Genomic DNA, 25,943 nt, shown 5'->3' on the forward strand with positions numbered 1-25,943 from the left:
CTGGTGTTATAACTCATGCATGCATTGGGGTTCAAAGCTGGTGTTATAACTCATGCATGAGAGGTTCAAAGCTGGTGTTATAACTCATGCATGCATTGGGGGTTCAAAGCTGGTGTTATAACGCATGCATGAGAGGTTCAAAGCTGGTGTTATAACTCATGCATGCATCAGGGGTTCAAAGCTGGTGTTATAACTCATGCATGAGAGGTTCAAAGCTGGTGCTATAACTCATGCATGCATGGGGGGTTTAAAGCTGGTGTTATAACACATGCATGCATGGGAGGGATCAAAGCTGGTGTTATAACTTATGGAAGCATGTGAGGTTAAAGTTGGTGTTATAATAACTCAAAGAAATGACTGATCACGTGGTCTTGTGCAAACACAAATAAAATATATTGCTGTATAATGATACGTGTATATAAGTACAATTTAGAAATTATTTTCGAAACAATGTAATATTTATATGTTTGGAAAAAATTCTATAACTATAGTCAATATGTAAAGTATTTTTATTATATATGACTAAACTAATTTAATTTACTGTTTTACAAAATGATATGATGCATTTTATTAAAATTCAAATGTATGGCTTAGTTGCTTGTATATCGCTTATTTGAATGTTTATAAATGTAACTTATATCCTTGTTCATTTCATTGTTAAATATATAGGGAAAATGCTGTATTGAAATGCAAAAAATAGTCGGATTACAACAGTTTACAAACGCATCTAAAATGAGTGTAAGTAGATTAAATGAACCTACCAATATTAAACCACTTTATTATTAAATAATTAAATAAAGCAAGACTTGCGATCGTGATGAGTCATTATTAATTCCATCATAAGTCACTATGTCATAACATGTTTACAATTTTTGATGAAGTTTACATCTGATCTTACTTTATGATGAGACATCGAATTGCATTAGCCTTGTGGGAGGTATTTCAAGTTCTTGGTTAACCTAAATAGTTCAAACCATAATGCTCAATAATATGATATTTTTATACACTTCAAAGAATTTTAGAAAGGAAACACACAAGTTTCCCTTCGCAGCAATTATAAAATTAACGTAAACTTTCCAAGAAAAAGTATAATCAACATTATTGAAAAATTAGATAGCTTTCTATGAAACGTTAAAATTCTTCAATTACAAATAATTTTTATCGACCATCTATAGTTTCTAGTTTTTGTGTGAATGTGATTCAGTAACCCACTTATTCAAACAATATAAAACGGTTTACAACTTGGTTTAAAAATAGGCACAAATTGTGTGCTAATTTCGCTGACTATCATATTGTGCAGTTTCAATCGAGGAAAAAAAATGGGCGAATTTCCGCTTTATTATATATTTTTCAGTAACACATCGACGTTGTCTTTTGTATTATTCAAGCGGACAAAGTCTCCTAAAGTCGATAGCATTGTGTCCACTATATAGTATAAAACAAATTCCGACGAAGCAAGACATCTTGAGATTGCAAAATATGCATCAAAACAAGACGAGAAGTGAACTGTAAATTTTCGACTTTATTTCAAAGTCATCCTCAGACAGAATGATATTTAAAACCATACATACACTTATATATTTACAACGCATGAAATAAGTAAACGGAAGTAAGCAATAGAAATTAAATATCATTCTGTCTGAGGATGACTTTGAAATAAAGTCGAAAATTTACAGTTCACTTCTCGTCTTGTTTTGATGCATATTTTGCAATCTCAAGATGTCTTGCTTCTTCGGAATTTGTTTTATACTATATTTCTTTAAATTGTCGGCTGGTCATGGTTTTTACTTTGTCCACTAACGGTGCACAGACATAAAAACTACATTAAGACAGGAAATACTTTTGTCAACTTCTTTATTTGTTTAAATGAAGTCCAATTGCAGTTAAACGAGAACAAACTTCAATAAAACGCACCTTTGAATTGATATATTGATGAAGGAGCATTCGCAATTCCGAGTTCTTAAAAAACCATTAAGAAAATGAGATAAATTTTAATGCTGCAGTTTTTAAATTACATAGGATAGTGGGGAAACAACGAGAATGGATTATTTAAAGTATATAAGGATGAAAAAAGGCTGCAATACCTGTAATTCTAAAGTTTCAGTCTCTTGAATGAGAGCAGCACGATCAGTTAAAACAGAAAGATATTTCTCAAAACCTTCTTCCAAAGCATTCCAAACACGTTCTTTTGATTTATCAATGACAGAGGTCATTTTTTGCCAATATTCACCGTCTAAACTATCATCATAAAAAGAAGACGAATGCCCATGACAGATCACCAGACGAAAGTTTACGTATTTATAAGTAATCGTATTGAAACTTCATTGATGAACTCACCACGAATCACGATGAGTACGAGTGTAATTTAATGTTCCGTTTCTTGTTTCCCTACGTAGAAGAATGTAAAACTAAAATATCATAGTCTTTTGCAGTAAATAAATGAATGGTTGCATATCTCTCAGAATGTCGTATTATAAAGAAGATATATTTTATGAATGGTTGCATATCTCTCAGAATGTCGTATTATAAAGAAGATATATTTTGTCTTAAGTTTTGACGTCGGACCATAATTTGCTTATTGAATAACTATATTTAAAAGTTGTTTGAAAACAATGAAATGCAAGTTAAAATACACCCTACTTCAAAGTTTGACGATTTTCTTCCACAAATTTTCTTAACTTTTTGATAACATCGTTTGGATGAATAAGCTCTGTGAGATCTATAAAAATTAATATAATATTAGACTTTATGGTACAAACTCGTGAAAACATTATAACTCCACGTACAAGAAGAAAAACAAATTACATTAAAAACTAGAAGCTTCTTAAAACAAAGTCTAAGAACTACAAGCTACCTTTACTAGATTTTGTAGATTTTTCTTCATTTGTATCATCTTCAACAATGTCTTTATCTTCAACTCTACATATTATGTAAGAGAAAAACATTAATATTTACATCTTTTCTAATTTATGACAGTATTTTAAACTTCTGCAGAATAATTTCATATCAAAACTTAACCATAATCAATATTGCTGGGCTTAGCAGTCAAAAAAATCAAGTTTTGATATTGTTGCTCCCAATCGTTTACACGTTTTACAGCATTAAGTCAAACCTTCTTGCTTCGCTATCTAAATTTTCACTTTGAAGGAAATACTTTGCCAGTTTATAAATATCTTCTTCATTTTCTATACAGAGAGCCTTTGAAGAATGAAATAAAATATACAAAGTTGAAAATAAAATATACAAGACAAAATAGTTTTATAAAGCACTTAAACGTAACGTCTGTTCTTTTTTATCAAGATGCCACAGAATAGTAACAATTTGAAACTTACAGCAAAAATAGCATCAAGTCTCATCAAAGATTGTTCATCTTTCTCGAGCGGAGCCAAAAGTCGGGTAAGCTTTCCTTCAACTAAGAAACCCTATATAAAAATTTTATGACAGTCAATTTAGAATATTATTATAGAGTGCGAAATCACAGTTGAAGGTAAAAAAACGATCAATTACGTCATTCAAAACGTCAGTTAAATGTGTTACATTTAGATTGAACTTACAGCTTCGTCTGACAAAAGTTCTAAAATTGTCTTCACGGTCTTCATAGAAACAACTGATTTGTCTGTAAAACTTTTGGTATAAGCACTTGAAACATCTTGAACTTGACTTTCGTTTGAATTCTCTATCATAAATCAAAATTCCATTTTTAAAATACCGTTTAGAATTCTGCTAGTATCTCCTTTGCGTTGGCACATTTACCTCAATCCCAGGCCTTTTCCTGGAAACACTCTTTTTTTCACGAGAAAACGTAGAAGGAAAAGTCCTGGGAACGGGGCTAAGTTGCACATGTGCTAAATTCAACTATACTTATGAGGTAAATGTGTATATTACCATTTGTAGCATTGAAAACATTCAAATCTTTCACAGACAAGAGCGTAAATTTGTACATGTAAATAGAAAACAAAACGTATCATAATAAAATATCTTTACCTGTCTTTAAAAGTTCCTCAGCAACTTGTGTAGCTGACAGTTTCTTTTCTTTATTTTTGATAATAAGAGGACCTTTACTTTCCAGAAAATCACTGAATAAAAGGATTCAACATTTTAATGATAAGAAGGCTTTTACTTTCAAGAAAATTATGGTTTAAAAAGATTCAATAAATCAGGAACTGTGAAAGATGTGTTAAGATTGTGGTGAGCCATGTTATTTAAGCTATGTACTTTGAAAAGGAAGATGCTAACGAGTATGATAAGGACAAAAACAGACCATTTCACCTGGATTGTGAAAAATTGATAAGAATTGTACAAAAAACATTACATCATAACTCACAGCTGCGGTCGTTGCCAAGGTAAGCCAAGTTGTTGTTCGTGAATAATACGATCTACTTCAAGAACACTTTCAATTAAATCTTTTGCTTGTTGCTCATTCATTAACCACATCTCTTGAAATTTCTTAGAGTCCGACGCTTGAAAATGTCTACATTGCATATACGTAGATAAATATAGTTCACTTTATAAGTATATGAGTAATTGTTTTAACGTATTTTTTCCACATTAATTCTAACCGAAATTTCTTTTGCAATTCCTTGTGTTGATCAGTTATCCTTTCATAATCATCTGTCAGCGATTGGTTCTCTTCCCTAAACGAAAGTACAATCATTACTTATAAAAATACTTATTGTCAAAAAATAAAAATACAGCAAGTATTTTTTCAGGGTAAAAAATATAAACCTGTATGTTTTTTCCTGTTTTGCCAATTTTGACTTAAGATTATTAAGAGAATCTTGAAGCCTGTAATTACATTTAAGCAAATTTGTTTCACAACCATACATAAATGTAAATAAATACTCTGATTTAATCACCAACATCCATTTCTTTATATGTACCTTGTTATCTTACGTTTTTGTTGGGATTTCGTAATTGTATTCTCCTCATCTCTTTTCTTTAAAACTTGAAAATTATATTCTAATTTTTCTTGATTCAATTGATAAGTTGCTCTCATTTGTTGCAGCTGTTGTTCTAGGATCTAATAAACGAACAGTTATGACATTCACTCCCACTTATATAGATAATGTTCTTATAGTTTGTAAACATCGCGCTATCAAGAAAATAATCACCATTTATCATCGTTGATAATTATCAAGATGAATGAAAACAATAATACCATTTTAATTAAAATCTTCTTCAATAGTAACGATACCAATAGATAACTTTACAAACTTTTTCAATTTTACATAACTCAAGAATTCATACTTGCTAAATGCTAAATCAATTCCTTAATTTAGTAGCAGTGTACCTGTATCTCAAACATACTTAAGCACATTAATTTTGTGGCATTTGTGACAAAGCGACATTAGTAGATGCGTACCTGGACATCAGTTTCTAGTTTAATTTTCACCATATTATACTCTTCTGCATCCTTAACCCTCAATGTATCCAACTGTTCCTCATACTCCTCAACACGTTTGCGACGAGTTTCAAGAAAATCGACCTGAAAGAGTAACAGCAAAAACTTACAAAGAAAATAAATGGTTTTACTTGTCAAAACATTCTTAAATACACCTCTTTATCTTGTCTTTGCTGCATCAATGTTTTCCATTTCTTTTTGTTGCTCTCAATCAACTCAGAACGCTCAGACACAAATGATTTCTGAATAATAAAATCAATTACCACAATCTTAAATACACCACAATAACCGTTTGTGCAAACGATAAAGTACCAAGTGATGCACGTCAACCTAATGTACAAACGTTAGGTGTATTTTTGTACTGTAGTCTACCTCAATCTCAAGTAACTCTTCACGATAAGCTTTTTTTAAATGCTTTATCTGTTCTTCCATTCTTTCAATCATCAATTCAACATCTTCTGCTTGTTTCTTTAGATCTTTTACATAATGATCATCTAAACCTTTCAACTCCTATGAGGCAACAAACATATACTGTAAATTTATTGAATACGAAAAAAAATTATCTTTAAATTAAATGTCGCTGCTCGTCGCTCTATAATTCAACGACGAATTTCGGGGTCAAAAAACCGTAACTCTTCCCTTGTAACGAATGATCATTTTTTGTTTTGTTTAGATATATATTTATATAAAATTGCATATTCTCTGTATATAACTACCTGTTGAAAATCATTTATCAATTTGTTTTTTTCGTCAATCATAACATCACAGGCATTTTTCTGCCCCAACAGCATCTAAATACACAAGAAAATTTTATTATTGAGTTAGAAAAAGTCCTGTTCATGAAAAAATTCTTACTTCTTTCAAATCTTGAGGGATCTGCATGGATAATGATTGTGACCATTTATTTGTTATCTGATAAAAAAAGATTGTATAGAAATCTTCTGCATTTTTGACATCAGACTTAAAAAAAAAATCTTTCATAACAATATTCACCATCTTACCAGATCAAATTTCTCTACAGCTGCCTTTGATTCAGCCTCAAGTCTTTCAATCCTACATTCAAAAGACTCACATTTATGATTTAGTTTAACATGTAACTGATGGAATATACTAAATTCTGTAAATATTTAAACTTCTCTTCTGTAGATAATTTATTTCTTAGTAAATTTTGTAATTGTTTTTGAACAAAAGCACACCCCTTGTGGAAATCAACCCCAGTTGACAAGGCCAGCGTGTCAAAATAAAGATTTTCATTCATTCATTCATTCATTTATATTCATCCTAGTTGTTAGATTTTAAAAATCTCTAATTTAGTACTGCTAAATCCTAACTAATATTGAGCTTATCATATAAAATACATGCTTTTTGCAAGAAAAAGTATTTTATTTTATTGGGCAAATCTCAAACTCTGTTTCCAACAAATATTTGAAAGATGTGTGTGAATGATTATTTACTTTTGTCTCTTATTTTCTTCCTCTTCAAGTCGATGTGTATTCTCTCGAGCATCACAAGCAACTTTAACATTTGTAACAAGCTCGGTACCATCACTTTTTAACTTTAACAGACGCTATTGATAACATAAAAAATAAAGACATTTTTAAGAATTATTGGCAAATTTAGCTTTTTGGCCTATATTTAATAATGTAGTGTGATATTTCTATCATTGTGAGATATTTCTCAGCTCTGATTGGTTGATTGCAGAGCAGTTTATGTGTAATTGCATCGCAAACACTGCAACCTGATTGGCTGAAAAACAGTGAAAGCAAAACAAACTTCTTTTTAATTCAAGAAAAAAAAGCGGCAGTGGTAAGTTTGTGTTTGTAAGTAAACTAAGATTTCCACAATTGAAATTGTTTGAAATTCAAGAACTACAAAAGAATGCAAAGAATATAAACAAAACAGCATGTGCTGTTTTTTTGGAAAATGTTTTTATAGTTAGGCTGCATAATGAGGCTTTTCTTAAACAATAGATACTAATGAAGCAACACAGAGTTAGATGGTACAGTCAAGAAACATATCTATATATAAATTACTAAGTAATAGTTAGTTTCTTGTGCTCTTACAACTGAACATTCACTTGTGAGTTTTTAAAGATTGCATATAGTGCTATTTTGCTGCAGTATTTAAAAAACCACTTCTGCCTTATATTCAATAACCATAACTGCACTCAAAACAATACCATTACCTATAATAAACAGATCTACCTGACAACTTTCCTCTATTTGTTTTTTGCTTTTACTAGAGTTCTTGTTTGAATCAACAGGTTTTTTAGATTTGGTCTCTTTACCACTTGTAACACTAATTCGAGATGAAGAATGGTTATAAATTTATGACAGAATTTACAGCTCGAAAGAAAATTTTCTGTAATTAGGTCTTTTTGAAGAGTGAGGGGCGATGGCAAGATTAATTTATTTATTAATCAAGACAAAAAATTAATAACTAAATGCTATAATTTTAACAAACGCAAATATTTTTATTTCATTCAAACTTTCACCTAACATATAATATCATCGTACTGACTGGTTCAATTGACATTACACTTTGTCAAAGAGTAAAAATCTAGTATTACAATGTACACATCAACGATTCATCAGTTCAGATATAAAAACGTTCTAGAAACAGAGTTGACAAACCGTTTTGCAGCCTCGATTCTGCGTTGAATACGGAGCCTCCTAGCCGCTATTCTTTCTTCAGCAACAACTGAATCGACGGAAGGGCCACTATCTTCTTCATCATCTCCTTGTGTGTTCATTTTTGTACGAATCGTAAAAATTTCTCTTCTTCTTTCTACAAACGTCGCTATAGAAACACCAGCACATTTTCCTCAACCCGAAGAACTGAGTATAAAAGTATTGCGGGCTCAACAAAAGAACTACTCAAAGAAGAAATGCAAGAACAATGAACTCTAATACAACAGTGTTTGAATAATGTTGTTATAGTGCTCATTGTGCAAGAAGAACAATTTCAAACTTTTGGATAACATAACTGCATAACTGGTACCAACTCAATACGGATGAAATTGCGTAAGTTTTGTGCAAATCGGCAGATTCGTGCCGTTTTCGACGCATGAACTAATGTTACTAAATGTACTTGCTTTATTTACATTAATATCATAATAAAATTATGTAGATTGAATTTCCTCATCTCAATGAATATGATAGTCATAGATTCACATTTAAAGTTGACAACTGTTAAACTGTTCAGTTTGGTAAACTTTAAAAATAAAACATGATATTGTTGAAGAAAAGTATGAGTATAATTTTACACCTTTTTAATTTAGTTTTTAACCTTTTTTTGTTTTGTATTCCACCATTCAGAAACATTCTTAGAGGTATTTCAAAAAGCGTTTATTCGTAAAAGAATTTCAAGTCAGTTTTTCTTTTCCTCTCTAGCTAAGGTTTGTTTATTGATAGCTAGTTTGTGTCATGTATGATTTACTTAAACAAATAAAATAAAAGATTGGATTCTTTATTTTAAACATTTTTTGTCCATAGATGAGCGGACCAATTCAAGATACGATATGTCAGAAATTAAATAGCCAATTAAATGTAAGACAATTTTCATCAGCATTGATCAATTTATATTAACATTTGACTTGTGACTCTTTACTCCACAAGCTAGTTTTCTACATAACTTCGATTTGGCTTTGTGTTCATCATGTTCATTGCTCTAAATATTATATGGTTGAGTCTTAACATTTCCTTTTGCACAAATTTATTCTGTTTAGTATGGATAATCATGCATTCTGTTTAAAAATTGTATAGTAAACTTGCAATTTCTAAGAGCTCAAGCTTTTTACAACATTGTCACATGTCATATCAAAGACATCAAGAAGAAACATAAATATTAAACACAACAAAAATATCGGATAAAAATAAGTAGTTTATAAAGAAAGATGTGGTAAGAGCAAGATTTTCAAGGATCTTGTCACAAGTAAAGTCGTCTGTAGTTGTACATTCACTACTCTATTTCATATTATTGAGTTTCTTTTATGTACATATGTACAATCAACTATGGGTACTTTATTTTTCAGACAATTTGAATTGTTGAAATACTTTAAATTTAATTTAGCTATTACACAAAGGGTAATTTCTCAATTTCTTACAAAACTTATGGAGTTGTATTATTTTATAGCCTAATTACCTTGATGTCATCAATGAAAGTTACATGCATAATGTACCAAAAGGTAAAGTTGGTTATTTTATTAACTTTTTTACCACTGCAGACCACTGTTATAAATCTGTACTAAAATATGTGTATATATGACGTAGTACATATTAGTAATTTTTGTTCACCATGTGTGTTTGTGCAAAACTTGAGGAAAATATGTGACTGTTCAGAAACATCTGCCTGTCGTTGATCATTTAGAGTTGTGTGAATTATTGGCTGGTAGCAAAAGGGTTGGCAATTGCAAGATATTTTACCTTAAAAGTTGTTCATTTTCAGAGTTTTTAGTTCTATGTTATTTTTGTATGCATTAGGATCCGAGACTCATTTTAAAGTGGTTGTTGTATCAAAGAAATTTGAAAATCTTCCTTTGATTAAGGTTATTTTTTTATTTAATAAAAATCTTGTCTTCAATCAAGGTTTTGACTAAATAAACAAAAATGTCTTACATTATTACTAGAGGCATAGATTGGTCAACGAAATTCTTGCAACCGAATTATCCACTTCAGTTCATGCCTTGTCCATACAGGTAATTGTACTTTATGAATGATAAAATAATTTGGTTCATTATTTATACCCACGCTTGTGTTATTCACTTTGTGTTTTAGGCAAAAACACCAACACAATGGGAGAAAAGTGACGGTAAAGTAGCAAAATCACCGCCATGTTTAGGAGGTGCTGGGAAATAATAAGATTAAAGTTAACAAAACGCAATTTTCGCCTTTTGCGAAGCAACAAATTCTGATTTTAAGAAGGAAGAAAAGCTCAAACCTCATTTATAAATGCGTATCTTAACTTAATAAATATTTCACTCAAATCTTGTATAAATATTAGGTAGTAAAATAACGTTATTCTGTATGGAAAACTTTTTGGTATTTCTTACTATTAGTTACTAAAATATCTGCGAAGTTTTTATCTCTCAAAAAAAATCCTCGCAACGCAACATCGTTTTTAGCCTTATGTTGTTGTGGTTTACGTTGATAAACAATTGTTTTTTTGTATTGCGTTTTAAAACTTGTTGAGACGGACTTTGAACCATTCAACTACACTATGTACATAATTGATAGTGAAATTAGCTGTAACATTGAGTTATGTATAGTAAATAACTATCCCTATATCCTAACAACGAGGGAAAAGTTTATTTTGTGCAACTGAAACCCTCAATTTTCAAAAGGCGAATCCGAAAGCATTTACTGCATCGGTGAGAACTCATTCAATGTTTTTCAGGGTAAAATGAAAAATTATCAATGTATAGACTAAATTGACTAAAAAGACCAAAAGCCCAAAGATTAAATTGTACTGCCATGTGTAAGTTTGGCTATTTAGAAGATTTTCAAGACATTTGCAATAAACTTAATGATTCCAGACGTATATCTTCAAAATATGTTTGTAGTTCAAAGTTGGCAATTTGCTTCCCGGAAATAGAAACAACCCAGTTCTGTGAGAAAACTCGTTAGAAAACACTGTATTTAACACAGGTTGATTTCTGCAGAATATCTGTTTTGTCAAATAACATACTGTGAGGCATCTTCTATGGAGAAAAAATCCAATACAATCTTTTTCTTCATAAAATTCAAAATTGAGATCCTTGAAAATCATTTACTTTAAGCGAAAAAGTTCCCTCAATATAAATTAATGCTACTTCTATGGCTTGTTTGAGGAATTCTTTATTTTAAATCACAAATAGCAATAAATAATCACAAATAACCATATTTTTGCTTGGGTCTCTCCAAAGTTAAAAATAGCGAAAAATGTTAAACTTTGAGCAACAAAAATCTTCAAATTATCAAATATATATTGCATGAGTGTTTAAAATCGTCGAAAATATTCTAAATGGCCGCATTGCAAAAACTTGATGTTGCTTCTAACTACGCTATGAGGTGAAACTTAACTTTAAATGTTTGTAATACTTGGCATATTCACTCACTACTTAAATTCTAATTAGATATCTAATTCCAATTCTTTAATATAACATGAAGTATTCGTTCAGTTCCGCACAAAGGATGCTGTTTTTTAACCCAAATAAAAAAACCCCTAATGGAAAAACTTGAACGGTATAAACCAAGACCGAACACTACGACGCGACATTTTGGAGAATACCGAACATGAAAAAAAAACACTAGAGATTTTAGCCGAAGTGTCCCTCCCAAGGGACCCACAAAAGCAACAAACTTTACTTATTTTTGCCATGATTGAAAAGCCAAAAAATGGGGAAAAAATAAAAATTTTGCAAATACACCTTCAAACTTAACAATTTGCTGATCTTTTTGAAGGTATGTTAGTATTGGAAGTTATTCGCCATGTTTCATAGAGATAACAAACTAAAGCCGCCACATTTCAGTTGTATATAACACGTACATTGTGCACGATGATTTCTATCAGATAATTTTCTACTTTGAACGAGAAAATTGAGTAACTGGTGGGAATTTCTTTACAACATGTGCTTTCTTCATCTAATCCACATCTAAATCAATCGCACCTAACGCCAACTAAAGCATCCCTACTTTGCACAGTTTCATTCAGTGCTTTGCGCGCCCGGTGCCACATTACGCACTCAATTGAGGCAAGCGCTGCTGCATGATATGGATTAGATGAAAGTACATCAAAATATTGCATAGAGTCAGACGAAATTCACTTATTAAAAACGCTTTACTTTTTGAGCATTTTGTTAACACAAAAAACCGTTTTCAAGTTTTCAGTGTAACTACTCGTTTGGTTATCTTGGAAGTTCGGATTATAACCAAACAACCGGTATAGCACTTGCTTTAAGATATGTTTCAATTTGACGATCATCACATATTTGATTTTGATAGCAACGCGACTGGTGAACATGGAAACCTTCATGTAACTATTTAGTCAAATATGCGACAACGTCCGCGGTTTGTCTTCATAGTAACCATTAATGAAAACAAAACAATGTACTTTCAATGAAACTATGTTTCCTTAAAGGTTTTTATGAAGACATTCCGCATCCTTGGACCTGGTGTATTAATCATTTATTTTTGGCTCACTTGCGCTGTGCTCTCAGCATTCACTAAAAGCGTAACTTTACACTCACGGTTTTCGACGAACCCTTGCCAAATGACGAGAGACCACGATAAATGACGAGAGACCACGATAAATGACGAAAGACCACGATAAATGACGAATCCTTGTTCAACTGTTGTGATGTGATCGGATGTTCAGCACGTTAAACTACTTACAAGCCCAAAATAATTTTTCAAAATACTCGAAACGTTGATGGTACAACCATCGTATCCAATTCTCAGGCTACCTGACTAACATTTTCGGTTTTATGTCGACGACGGCAAGCACAGAAGCAAGATTCGCCATTTCTTACAACTGCGCATGTCGCGTACGGCATAAAATCGGAAATATTGACAGTTAGTCGGAAAATTAGGATTTTTAGATTTTATATTTTTAAGCTAAAGAAATTCCATGTTTTTATCTCGGAAAAATTTTCAATTCAATAAATGTCGAAATATGAGCGTTGGATAAAAGCGTAGTTTTACTCACTTACACCAAGACAACTGTTGTTTATGATTGACTTGTCTTTATAATTGATTAACCAGCCAGGAATCGTAATCTTAGCAGGAAACATGTCCAGGAATAGCGTTTTAGAGCAAACAAAGTCCAATACAACAGAGGGGACACAGGTGATAAGCTGACAGAAACATTGCTCAAAACTAGTATATTTGCTATTATCATTCGTAATTTGTTATGTAGAAGATATGGTGAAAAGACGTCGAGCGTTTTTAACTTTATTCAAATGTATTGTCCATTCATGATCATTGTTCAGAGGATTTCTAAAAATAAGAATCAAACATTACATAAAATATGTTCTTTTTGCAAAAATTACTGACAAAAATGATGAACGCGACAAAGTATACACTCACTTTGAACATTTTCTTTATTTTCAAAGCAGTTCAAGAAAATAAAATTTTCACCAAAGTTAAGGAATTTACAGCCGTATCGTACAAATTGTTCGTTACTACATGCTGCCTCAACCTCGAGGGAGTCATCAACAAAATCTAAATCCGTGTCCACAGTGAATAACGACATTCTTTAGTTGTACGAGAACACCATCATGAATATAAACCAACAGCATTTGATGCATTTTCGTTTTGAAGTAAAACTTTCCACACTAAAACCAAGCATAGAACAAAAATTAAGACCAAATCTAAAACTTTAACGGAAAAGAGTATTTATAGGACTCACATTTTGCACGAATAAAGATTACAATGTCGCTCACTTTTCTCACTTTGATCAAAGAAACGTATTCAAAGTACTCTGTTGAATTGAACATCAAAGACACATTCACCTAAACTGGTATATTTAATAAGGAAATATTTCACAGGGAAATGGTTCATCGTGTATGTACTGATTAGGAAAGTGCCAATACCTATAAAGGTCATGTACAGATTCAAATGACCCGATGTCAGTTTGAATTGATCAGTATGTGTTATGTTCTTATTGGTGAGTTTCTAGGTGTGACGTCATTTGTAGTATTATATTCTTGACTTGCAACCATTCTCTTGAGATTTAACAAACAATGTTGCACGTCCACATCGGCTGGTGCAAATAATAACACAGAGAAAATTAAGTATTCTTTTGTATCAGACCACCAACATGCCTGAATTGCAAGACAAGAATAAGTTATAATTGAATTTCAGTTGGCTCATATTTTACATGGAAAACTTAAGTTCCAAATAAATGCTCAATGCATCAGCAATAAAACTGCAGAAATGGATAATTAAGTTTAGATAAAGAAATGTTTATTTTATTTGTAAGAAAGCTGTTTGAAAGTCACCATAGAAAGGTTATCTAAGTCTTGAATATGTTTGGTTTATACGGAAAAAACATACATGAACGACAAGGCATTTTTTTATTTTCTCTAGAGGTTTTACAATTTACAAAGACAAAGAGATGGAATTTTTTAAATCTTTAATTTGTTCTTCTTTTGGCTAATGAAGTCTTTTATGTTTCATGCTTTCTTGATTGTCTAAAGATTAATTGTCATTGCTTCTGCTTATGCTGAGTTAACTCTTCAATGCTTTTACGGCAATAGTTTTAATTCATGGTAAAGATTGTGTAAAAGGCGCTCACAGAGCAATATGTCTAATCTTGTAGCTACAACCATGTTGGTGATCCCAAACAAAGGATACTTTATGAATGTTGGCAACATGTTCCATATGACTCGAGAAAATACCAGTAGCGTAGCCATACCGCTGGCTTTTCTCCTTCTCTGTAAATATTACAACTTTATCACTCTATTCCTTTCTTTAGAAATCTAGTGTTTTTACAGTGATTAAACACTGATAAATTTACATAGCGAGACTTAATGTACGGGCTGGCTACGCTCCTGTGAAATAGCAGCTCTTTGCGTGCAACAAGACGCCTATCAGGCCACAGGGTATGGTTGTACATTCGGATTATCTTGCTTATTAGTTGCAAATATCAAAACAAAATACGCGACAATGCAATCTTGTATGTGGCAATATATTATGTCAATCTTCCTTATTTCAATTAACGTCAGTACAGAAGCGATCCAAGAAAGGCAACAGTTAAAGGAGACTTGATTTCACTACAATGATTCTTCGAGGAATTTTTGTCGAATTATTTTGATTGGATGAAATAAACACTGGAGATAAAGTGTTCTCAATTTATTTTCAGAACAATACCATTTTTGCGAAATTCGTTCTTTCAAACAATGGTCAACTCATTTTAAAAAGACCGTTTCAAAAATTTACACTTTCAAAAGCTGTACCGTTCTCAAAACTTTTCTCCAAGATGTTGATCTACTTTTTTCCTTGAGTCGTTGAAATCATGTAAAATATAAAAATTTGCATAATTGCCTTTAAACTTTTAAATTTAATTTGAACTAAAAATGGACTGATGTCACAATAAGATGCAATAAAGCGGTTCAACTTTGCCTTTCATCGATTGAAAAGAATAAATACATCACTTGTACTACAGGCATCGAGATCTTTATTCCAGATAATCTTACACATGTAATAAAAATATCTTTTCAACAGTGAAATACAAAGACTTTAAAATTGCAATTAACGTTTTTCACAAACAAACAGTACAAAGTTATTGCTTGGTTCAGCATTCTGAACATGTAAACATTCATTTTATAATTTCTATTCTTATTTAGAAATTAAAAAATTAAAATTTGCTTGGGTGTATTATCTTCCTCGTCCGTTTCCTTGACGTCTTCATAAGAACAAAAGTTGTTATTTACACGTAAATATTTATTCTTGTACCACTTCTCTGCCTCATCGACGACTACCAAGGCTGATTTATTATCATTAGTTTCCAAAATGTTTTTCGCTTTTTGTTCACCTTCTTCTTCGACCTTTCGTTTAGCTTCTTTCCTCAATGTTTTCAATACAGCTAATGCTTCGATTCTTTTGTAGTCCGGAAATAACGTCACCCTTGAACAGCAGCAATTCACAATAATTTTATAAAAAAATGCCAACAACAATGCACAGATTAATAACAACCAGGCGAGGATTGTTGAGAATCGTTTTATTTTAGCAGCTACTTCAGGATCTGGCTTTCCACCGACACAAAAACAAACCAAATAATCTGTGGATGCAAAAGCTATTATAAGCCACGCAAAAACAATCACGAGCGAGTTGAGCAAAACATGACAGCAATTTCTACATAAATCTATAGCTCTGAGATTTCCACGAAACCAATCAGCAAAGGAATCCCAAAACGTTTTATTAAATATAAGACATAATATAATCATACACAAGACTGGAGCAAAGAGAAACAGTCCACCATACAGAGTATAACCTTCCGTTGGACAGTAGTAACTTTGTTTACTCTCAAGTAACTTTTCCAGAGACCAGAACCCAACAATTGAGGCTAGAGTCTTAAATGCTGCCGTTCTAGGTCCTCCAGGAAACAAATTCTTGACAAATGAAACCAGTGAGCTCGCCATTGCTTTCGTATTACAGTAAGAATTTTAATCGAACAGAGCAGAGTACTACAAAGTGGTACGTGTCACAGTAGAGGAAACTAAAATATCGGAAATTGTTAAGCGCAGAACACAAAAGTCTTTATTTACAACAAGGAATTACGCTTGCGAGCGAAAATAAATAAGAATCCTAAATGAAAGTAACAATCTTAGGTTTACTCTGCAATGATGCATACTTTTCTCTTATTTATAGAGAATACTTCATCGTTCTTTTCACAAACTAGCTTATTATTGAAAAGTTCGTGTGATAAAAATTAATGCCCAACATAAAGTTCTGATTAGAGCCATAGAAATAGACCAAAAAAAAACGAATTGTAACGAATTTTTTTTTTTTTGGTCTATTTCTATGGCTCTAATCAGAACTTTATGTTGGGCATTAATTTTTATCACACGAATTCGATTTCCGCTCGGCAAGTCTCTCGCTACATTATAGAAAAGTTTGTATTTCGTTGAAAAACGTCAAAGTGGCAAAAGCGTTGGAAAATAGATTACCATGATTACATTAAAAGGAATGTTTCTAGAAAAATGATGTTTTCGTATAATGTGTATATTGTCTTAGCAACTTCAAAAAACTTTAACACTGAAATATTTTAATAACTTTATTTTATAACTTCAACCTGATCAATTTAAAAAACTAAAATGTTCAAGTGAAGAAGCATTTTCTTTAATATTTCTAATAGTTTTGCATATAAGTTTTACACACATGTTTTTAACATTGTTATAAAGGGAAATGCGAAGTGTGAAAAAGACACAGAGTTCAGAGTTTTGACATAGGTGTAAACGACTCACGTTTAATTAAAAAAATTCGGTTTGATACTTTATTTCATTCAAAATACGTAAACATTACGTTGCAATAATTATTTTGAAGATTATCATCGCAAGAATAGATTTTACAACGATTATTGATATATTTAACAAATTTAGTTGTACCCGTGTCGCGATAAACCAAATCCAACGAGTTTGAGCAAGGCTGTATGGTGAGTAACTACAAAGAATTAAAAACAAACATAAGAATCAACTTCTTGATGGGTCATGCATGATGTAAATTGATAAACTCGATATACACAAACTTTTCAATAAACAATAAGATCCATTATATACATGATAAATTTCCTGTTCACACGGTCATGTTGAAAAATAAATAAATACAAAAATAAAAACTTATAAAACCAAAATACATTAAACTAATTTTGATGAGATGATAAGATTTTCAAGATATATTTCATCTTCAGATATAAAATAAATTTGTAATCACCTCCTCGTTTTCATCTTTGTCAAGATAAGTTGTATATCCTCCAAACTCCTCTTTCCAGTCTAAAGGAAAAAATTCTACCTTGTTACAGAAACACATTCAACAAATCATAATCTTATTTTCATCATTCAAATACTTGAAAAGTATTTAAAATCTTAACAAATTTCTAGGTTGTATTAAAATAGAGAGAAAATGATGAGGAAACAAGCTCACCATCACAATTGAAAAATAACATAGCATCTAAAGCCATTTCTAACATCTCGGGATCACTGTCGTGGATGAGTGTATAACAACCATGTGACCATCGATATACATCACCATGACAACATGGTTCACTTGAAAATTGTTCACAAGTCTTAAGAAATGAGAGTTGTTGAATAAGTGTAGTTTTAAAGATGAATAACAGAGTTGTTTTGGTAATCATTTATAAGTAATCAACAACATAAATATAAATGATACAGTTGACCTGAAATAATACGACATTTAAAATGGTAGAGAAAAATTGAGAATCCTTCCCTTACAAATAACGACAAATCCGATATTAAAACCAAAATATTGATTGTTTCATATGAGAAACTAAACAAACTCAGCAGTTCGGTATTTGTTACCTTTCTTTCTCCATCATCATCGTCGTCATCTTCGCCATTGCGTGTTTCATTGGTATCAACATTAGAAAGCTTGAGTCCAGTTAAAGTTGTCAGAAGTTTAAACATCGGTAATGATTTAAATAACTCATAACACTCTCGAATTGTTCCACTAAGACTATCGCATGGCGCTTTCTCGCAACGTCTATTTGTCAAGAAGATAAAAATTCTTCAGAAAAAAACTTAAATGTATTTTTCCAAACCCTGCATTTGCTACTGGTCAAGATAACAAGTAGAGATTCAAAGTGAGTGCAAAAGTTAAAAAAACACTGCCTCTTAACTCGTAATTTGAGTAAACCATTCATTTTTTACTGTTCTGGGAGTAACTTACTCACTTGCTCAGAAAGTTTTCAACGATCATCTGAGCATGCGCAATCTACTTTTCAACATATTCATGGCAACGACAAACTGGATCTACTAGCACTGATTTTGGAAAGAATAGCTCATTTGGTTACAAATTATAAGAGAAATCATCTAAAGCATGCGCAGTCCCTTCAAACAATTGTTATAGTTCATAAATTAACGTAGTCTGACATGTATCCTTCTCAAAATATTCGCTGCACTCTTAAACATTACTTTTGGTGGTCAAATCTTCATTGTGAAATAAAAAGGAAAGTGGTACCACAATCTGCTGATGAATTTAAAATCCATACACGCAAATGTATGAAAAAATGAAAACCTTTTATTAGCGGGTCCAATCCACTCCCATTTTCTTCCTATATCCTTAAACTCTTTCACCAATCTTTCGTATTTCTTTCTAAAGCGACAATTTAACAATAAAATGAAAAAATGGGGATACCTATTTCTGAAGTTGAAAGATGACATAACACCACGAACTTTCCAGCAACATGTGAAAATGTGACTTGTAAAACTAATGATGATAATATATGAAATCACCTTTATTTTACAAAATGAAGCATGTAAAATGTTTTTAAATGAAACAGATGACTATTATATTTATCAATAATCATACAAGTCATTGTACAACTTTGCACCAAACAAATACCAAATACGATACAGATATAAAAATAAGTAAAGGTTTACTGACTATCATCATGAAGAAGTTTTTATATGATCATGTAGAAATTTCAAAGTAGATAACTGAGTAATCGAGTGCACAAGCAATGACTACAATACAAGATTGTTTCGTTATTTTCCAAGACATTGTATTCTTACCAAAAGAAAATCTTTCAACTCAATCTCAGAGTTTTCTTCAAAACCTTGGCGAATATCCTTTACAACATCAGTCTGTAAGTACATCGGGTTGACCCAAGATATCAAAATCTCGTCCTGAAATGTTCAACAATTGTCCACAATGAAAAACAACAATATCATTTTAGTCCATAACTTATACAATAACGACAGAAACATTTACTATTATTTTAGCGATAAATATTGCCACTTTTGAAGACCAATTGACAATTTACGCGTCGTGACGTCAGTTGGCTCGCAATTTACTCGTTGTGACGTCATTCGGCTCGCCAAGTGTGTAAAAAATTTTTTGGTTATTTGAATAACCAAATTAAATCATGTCGATAAAACTGGTTATTTGATATAATTAACTAATGTCAAGTTTATTATTTCATATCATCCAACGAAATAATGTGGACAAAATTTTGTTCTTTGATATAATTACGTTAGATTGGCTGACAAGATTTTGGTTATATAATGTAATAAAATAAAAAATGCCTAATATCCTTGTCAGTCAATTAAATAATAAAAGCACAATCGGCGCTCCATACACACTCGATCAGGTTTTTCTGTCGGAAAATCAAATGCTTCAATATTTACTGAAATACAGCGTTAGCAATGATAACTATTAAATTTTAACCTCACAAAATTTTTAACTCGCGTTATTCGAAGCCATCACTGAACTCACACAACAAATATTGAAATATTCTGTAAATAAATGTACCTTTAATTGAATTGGGCTTTGTTTTCTTGGTAAACCGTTCCTGAGACGACAAACAGAACTTTCCATGTTGGAGCCATGAAACCAACCACTTATGGACAAACGTGTTTTATTTGACAAAATTTCAGACACCTAAAAGCCCATTAAAGGGAGAGTAAGTATTACTATAAGGTAGATAAATTTGTCTGTATTGTTCGAGAGAGAATTCAAGCTACATATAATTTGCTCTAACGCAAAATTTACGACAACAAAGCAAATTTATCCCTTCGTAAATATAAAACAAATTATATTACTACAGAATTGTAATCGCGTGTTGTTAGTTTGACTTTTGGTAGGCTGACGTCAAAACCCACGCTGAAGACAAAATTTCATTTTCAATATCAAGAATACGCGGAATAAACAGTCTAAGAAAATCTTATTAAAAAAAGGACAGTAGCAAAATATTTTAATATAATATGTACTAAATGTGTTAGTAACAATATTAATAAAGTGAGCAATTTATCCGAGAACATCTAAAGACTATTGGATGGATCAATTCAGTCATAACAACATATACATATATACATATACAAAACAAATCAGTCAATGGAAACGTCCTATCCTTGTTTCATAATGTAGTATCAGTAACAAAACCATGATTATTGCGACTTTGAATTCTTTCCAGTCTTGAGTAATTATGTTGTAACCAGTTCTTTGCCTCGTCGACAACTTGCAAAGCTGATTTATTATCATTAGCGTGTAGAATAGCGTTCATCTTTCGTTCACCTTCTTGTTCAACGAGTAATTTAGCTTCTTTCTTGAAAGTTTTCAATGCGGCTTCTGCTTCGATTTTTTCATAATCAGGAAATGTTGTTGCCTTGCTTTGTTCATGCCTTGAACAACAGCATTTGAAAATAATTTTATAAAGAAATACCAACAGCAATGCACTGATTAACAATAACCATGCGAGGATTGTTGATAGTCGTTTTATTTTTGTAGCTTCATTGGCATCTGGCTTTCCACCGACGCAAAAACAAACCAAATAATCTGTGGTAGAAAATGCAAGTAAAAGCCACGCAAAAACAATCACGAAGGATTGTACCAAGATGTGAAAAACAGCTCGGCCAAAATCAATACAAGGAAGATTTCCCCGAAAGCAGTTCGATAAGGAATCCCAAAACGTATTGCTCAAAATAAGCGATAGTATCACCAAACACAAGACTGGACCAAAGAGAAACAGTCCACCATAGAGTACATAACCTTCTTCTGGACAATTGTAGTAATTTGTACTTTCAAATAACTTCTCCAACGACCATAGACCGAAAATTGAAGCAAATGACGACAAAGCTCTTCTTTTAGGTCCTGGCGAAAAAAATTCCTTCTTGAATAGCGCAATAAGCGAGCTAGCCATTTTTTAAATAATCAACATCAAGTTAGGACACAACAAAAAATATGATGAAAAAAAGCACTTGCGCTTCATTTTTGTTCATGAGAATTGAAATTTAAAAATATCAAATAAAATGAAAACAAAACAAGAAAGTGAAAATAGGAAGTTTACTTTTTAACGGATTTACTTCATAAAAATGTAAAAAATTCATCCATATGGATCACATTGTAGAAGAATAAAAAAAGGTACGACGCGTACATGTTGAATCCTGCCAGATATAAGGCTACGAAATAAAGTAGATTAAGAATAATTCAAATGAAATTACATGTTTGTTATTGTTTACGTCAAGTAAGTTTAAAATTTGAAAAAAAATGTGGTTTATCATCAATGTTTAGTCATATGATCCAGAAGTTGTGTAATCCTTTATGCATTTTTCGAACACGATAGGTTAGTTTGTATGTCACATGACGGTGCCCACAAGCTTCACATCAAGGAAAGTGAAGTTCTCAAGTTTTCTCATTTTTCGCGACTTAATTCATTAATCAAAGATTAATTCTTTATCGTTTTCACTAAAAACCACTTTGACAATGTATACTTTGACTATATATCGTAAACAAATTAGGTTTCAAAGCAGTTTTTCATATCCTTTACACAATAGATAAATCAATGCACAAACGCAGCCACAAAAAGACGCTTTGAAAAACATCAAAGAAAATTCCATAATATATATTTTATGTTTTAAACTCATGTTAAGTGACTTTTCCACGTAGAAATCCTCGTATAATCACAAATACTAAATGTAATAAATAGCTTTAAAGTACAACATGCTTGTTGTTTCAATACATGTATGTATGTGTTTCTTGAAGAGCTTATAAAAGTATTAGTATTTAAATAATCAATAAGAACTTCTACCTGATGAAATGAAGTTTTTGTAACTTCAAAAAAAACAAAACTGTTCCACCCAGGAACCAGTGATTTCACGATTTTATCAGGTTGACCATCATCTACAAGGTGAAATAAAATAGAAGCTTAGCTGGCACATTTATGTTCTCAATTGAAGGAATCATTTCCACCTTTCTAATTCTCTCATTATACTTTCCATTTGACATTTGCCAACTATGTGGATTTTGTGAAACAAACTTGCCAACTTTATAATTAGCAAAATGAACTTATAGGTTGATAGAAAAAAATGATTACAGTCTCAACTTTACCATCAATGTTGAAAAAATCCAGCGAACCTAAAAGAAAAAGTAGATGCACACAATAGTAAATAAAAAATTAGCTCGAAAAAGAAAAACTTATGAAACCTTACACAATTTTAGAATTTTATACACATATACTTAATAAAAAATCTTTGAGAAATACTCCATGAAAAGACAATTTAATACCTCCATCACCATGAGACCATGATGGAACAAGATAAAAGATATACGCAATTTTCCTTTCCTCAAGTTGATCATCATGACAAAGTAGAACATCTAATTAATAGTACACAAGAAATTCTGAGACTTTTTGACAGAACAAGTGAATCTCCTGTTGTCTCATGTAAGTGAACAACATCATATGTTCCAAAATGTACATCAACAACACCACATGTACCATCATGAAAACAACAATACCACATGTAATCAACAACACCACATGTACCAAAATGTACATCAACAACACCATATGTTCCAAAATGTACACCAACAACACCTTATGTACCAACATGAAGAACAACAATACCACATGTAATCAACAACACCACATGTACCAAAATGTACATCAACAACACCATATGTTCCATCATGGAAATCAATAACACCATATGTAACAAAATGTAAATCAACAATACCATATGTACCAAAATGTACATCAACAACACCATATGTACAATCATGGAAACCAGCAACACCATATGTACCAACATGTAAATCAATAACACCATGTGCACCATCATAAAACAACAATAATGGAATTATTGAATCTTTTCCTGATGACTGATTCCTGACTCAAATTTATTCTGTTTTCTGGTTCATTCACAGTAATGACAACAAAATATTTTAATATACAATTATTTTTATGTACAATACATACGGTATTATACCTGTGTTTGTATATTTTGCACAAGACATGTCAATCGAATGTTCATTCAGTTCAATTTTTGTGATATTTGCTATCCAATGAAGAAGATCATTATACAATGTATTCCTACAACACATTTACAACTGGAGGTATTTAAATGCAAAAGCCATAAGATATTAAATTCATTGTTTCACCAGTTGGAAGCCAGAGCTTAAGAAATTGTTGCTAGGAAAACAAATAAGTAAGGCTAAAAAACTAGTTTCAACAAACCTTAACTTGGAAATAATCTTATTTTGTGAAGCTTTTAGATCATTAGTACTCTATAAAAAAGTTAAAATTCTTGTTTAACCACAATGCTAAATACAAAATAAATTATGTTGCACCAAGGTACAAGCTTCACATGGAATTCTTTCAAAAATCAACAATAAAAATAGAGAACCATTTATATCTTGCTTTTAAAATTATACCTGAGAAAACTTGTAAAGATCATTTGACTTTTCAACAAAATCTAATGATGTCAAAACTTCTTTCAAATCAATAAGATAATCATAATCTTCAATTAAATTGTGTATCACACAATGTTTGAAAGGAAGTTTGGATAATTTGATACCAGCTTCTGTAAATATAAATTAGCACAGACTGTTTTTGTGTTTATTTATTTAAAACAATGATAAAACAAGAGGGATGATTAGTCTACTGAGTATGCACTAGCCTGTGGAAACTGTACTGTACACAATGAGTTAAATCAATCAAAGAGAATATGCAATCCATCACTAATACATGTTAGAAGAAAAATAATTAATATATTTCTTTCCAATTTATCTATTGCTCATTATTATTTTATAAAAGAAGTAAAAGATCTTTTGTGTGTTTGCACTGGCTTATGCAAACATTGGAGACGTTTTTAAGAACTGATCTGCTCTTGAGTTCTCCCAAAGGTCTCGTTGGTTGGTATAAACTTGTGTAAAATACAGTAAAAATCTTTTACTTCTAAGCACATTTTCTCAATCACTAAATTTGTGAAATATCTCTACCTTCGTCTTCAAAGTCTTCATTATTTCTAGAAAATAAATAAAACTAGAGAGTAAAGAATTTAGGTTTTCTGGCTTATTTTGCCATGTCAAATGATTGAATTCATAACTTAAGGTATACATGATATTTCTTGATGTAGTCTGTGAATGTGTGTTAATATTTTATTACAGAATTGATGAAAACAAAATTGTTTGTATGTCATTTTTAGTCTTTAAAAGATAATAAGACAACTAGGTCAATGTGAAGCATCTAACTTTTCATGGGCGAATCAAATAAGTTATTATACTATGTTTTGCGATTAAAATTAGACAATCCTCGCTACTAAATAACGTTAATAGAAAACAAAGCAAAGTTTATCTGATATCTGGCAATAATGATAAACTACTGGCTACTAGGCATAACAACATGATGATTTAATCACGCTAATGTGAAATCATTAATACAGTATATATTACCTAAAAGCAGTGGCAAGGTGTGATTTTAGATTTTCATGAAAAATATGTTTAGAAAGAAGATTGTCAGTTCCGGAGTCTTTCCTTTTCTTAGCTACAGTTTCGTATTCAGTTTCTTCTCGACGCTCGACATTTGACTTCATTATCAAAAATTTGATTTTTCATCGATGATTTTTCTCATTATCGAGCAATATTATTCCTCATTGGTGACAATTTTTTTAAAACATCGAAGAAATTCATTGTTCAACAAGAACAAATACTAAGTGAGAAATATAGCAACAAGACATGAAATATTGTCATTGTAAAATATGTATAAATTGGTATGGGTACTGCCGTATACAGAATACAAAGTTAGGTGAGATATGTTCAATGCCCACGTGTTACATGGTTGGTTACATACATACACCCATGTAAGCACCGGATGCCAAAGAGACTCGTCCTAGTCCCAAAAGACAGAAACTGACAAAAAAAATTAATTGTGAAACTCATTATGTTCATTACATGCAAATTTCGCTGTCACAGCCGCGGGCTTAGCATTTTGATAGACATTGAAAATTCAAATTACCAAAATACATCAATTAGCAAGGTGTTTGTTGTACACCCTGTAAAGTCATTGGTCAACTGTATATAGTAAAGCATAGTAAACCAAGATTGTTTACGAT

General features: G+C 31.4%; 4 protein-coding genes across 4 annotated transcripts; 1 reads left to right on the forward strand and 3 right to left on the reverse strand.

Moving 5' to 3' along the window:
* Positions 1-371: 371 nt before the first annotated feature.
* Positions 372-8,186, reverse strand: LOC124439201 (dynein regulatory complex protein 1-like). Its single transcript, XM_046989434.1, has 23 exons — positions 8,035-8,186; positions 7,606-7,699; positions 6,856-6,968; positions 6,403-6,454; positions 6,257-6,313; positions 6,118-6,192; positions 5,774-5,911; positions 5,557-5,643; positions 5,363-5,485; positions 4,881-5,020; positions 4,726-4,785; positions 4,560-4,634; positions 4,325-4,471; positions 3,985-4,076; positions 3,555-3,676; positions 3,333-3,422; positions 3,113-3,198; positions 2,855-2,919; positions 2,641-2,719; positions 2,338-2,388; positions 2,085-2,238; positions 1,915-1,959; positions 372-959 (listed from the first exon to the last, which is right to left on the reverse strand). The coding sequence occupies exons 1-23, from the start codon at positions 8,151-8,153 to the stop codon at positions 900-902; spliced, it is 2,124 nt and encodes a 707-aa protein (XP_046845390.1). The 5' UTR covers positions 8,154-8,186; the 3' UTR covers positions 372-899.
* An 87-nt stretch (positions 8,187-8,273) lies between these two features.
* LOC124439212 (bolA-like protein DDB_G0274169) lies at positions 8,274-10,709 on the forward strand. The gene is made up of 7 exons (XM_046989443.1): positions 8,274-8,424; positions 8,719-8,798; positions 8,896-8,949; positions 9,536-9,587; positions 9,883-9,947; positions 10,029-10,097; positions 10,177-10,709. The coding sequence occupies exons 1-7, from the start codon at positions 8,415-8,417 to the stop codon at positions 10,255-10,257; spliced, it is 411 nt and encodes a 136-aa protein (XP_046845399.1). The 5' UTR covers positions 8,274-8,414; the 3' UTR covers positions 10,258-10,709.
* Positions 10,710-15,536: 4,827 nt separating this feature from the next.
* Positions 15,537-16,589, reverse strand: LOC124457604. The gene has a single exon (XM_047007846.1). The coding sequence runs from the start codon at positions 16,518-16,520 to the stop codon at positions 15,729-15,731; it is 792 nt and encodes a 263-aa protein (XP_046863802.1). The 5' UTR covers positions 16,521-16,589; the 3' UTR covers positions 15,537-15,728.
* A 609-nt stretch (positions 16,590-17,198) lies between these two features.
* Positions 17,199-25,855, reverse strand: LOC124457704 (prolyl 3-hydroxylase OGFOD1-like). Its single transcript, XM_047007932.1, is given in 16 exon segments — positions 17,199-17,541; positions 17,812-17,870; positions 18,022-18,163; positions 18,417-18,597; positions 19,132-19,167; positions 19,169-19,205; positions 19,622-19,742; positions 20,368-20,496; positions 22,643-22,734; positions 22,942-22,968; positions 23,119-23,208; positions 23,820-23,923; positions 24,068-24,117; positions 24,265-24,413; positions 24,832-24,857; positions 25,285-25,855. Coding segments are annotated over 16 exon segments (1,545 nt in total). The 5' UTR covers positions 25,425-25,855; the 3' UTR covers positions 17,199-17,379.
* Positions 25,856-25,943: the final 88 nt, after the last annotated feature.

The sequence above is a fragment of the Xenia sp. Carnegie-2017 genome, unplaced genomic scaffold, assembly GCF_021976095.1.
Source record: "Xenia sp. Carnegie-2017 unplaced genomic scaffold, XeniaSp_v1 HiC_scaffold_1, whole genome shotgun sequence".
In the NCBI taxonomy this organism is placed as follows: Eukaryota; Metazoa; Cnidaria; class Anthozoa; order Malacalcyonacea; family Xeniidae; genus Xenia; species Xenia sp. Carnegie-2017.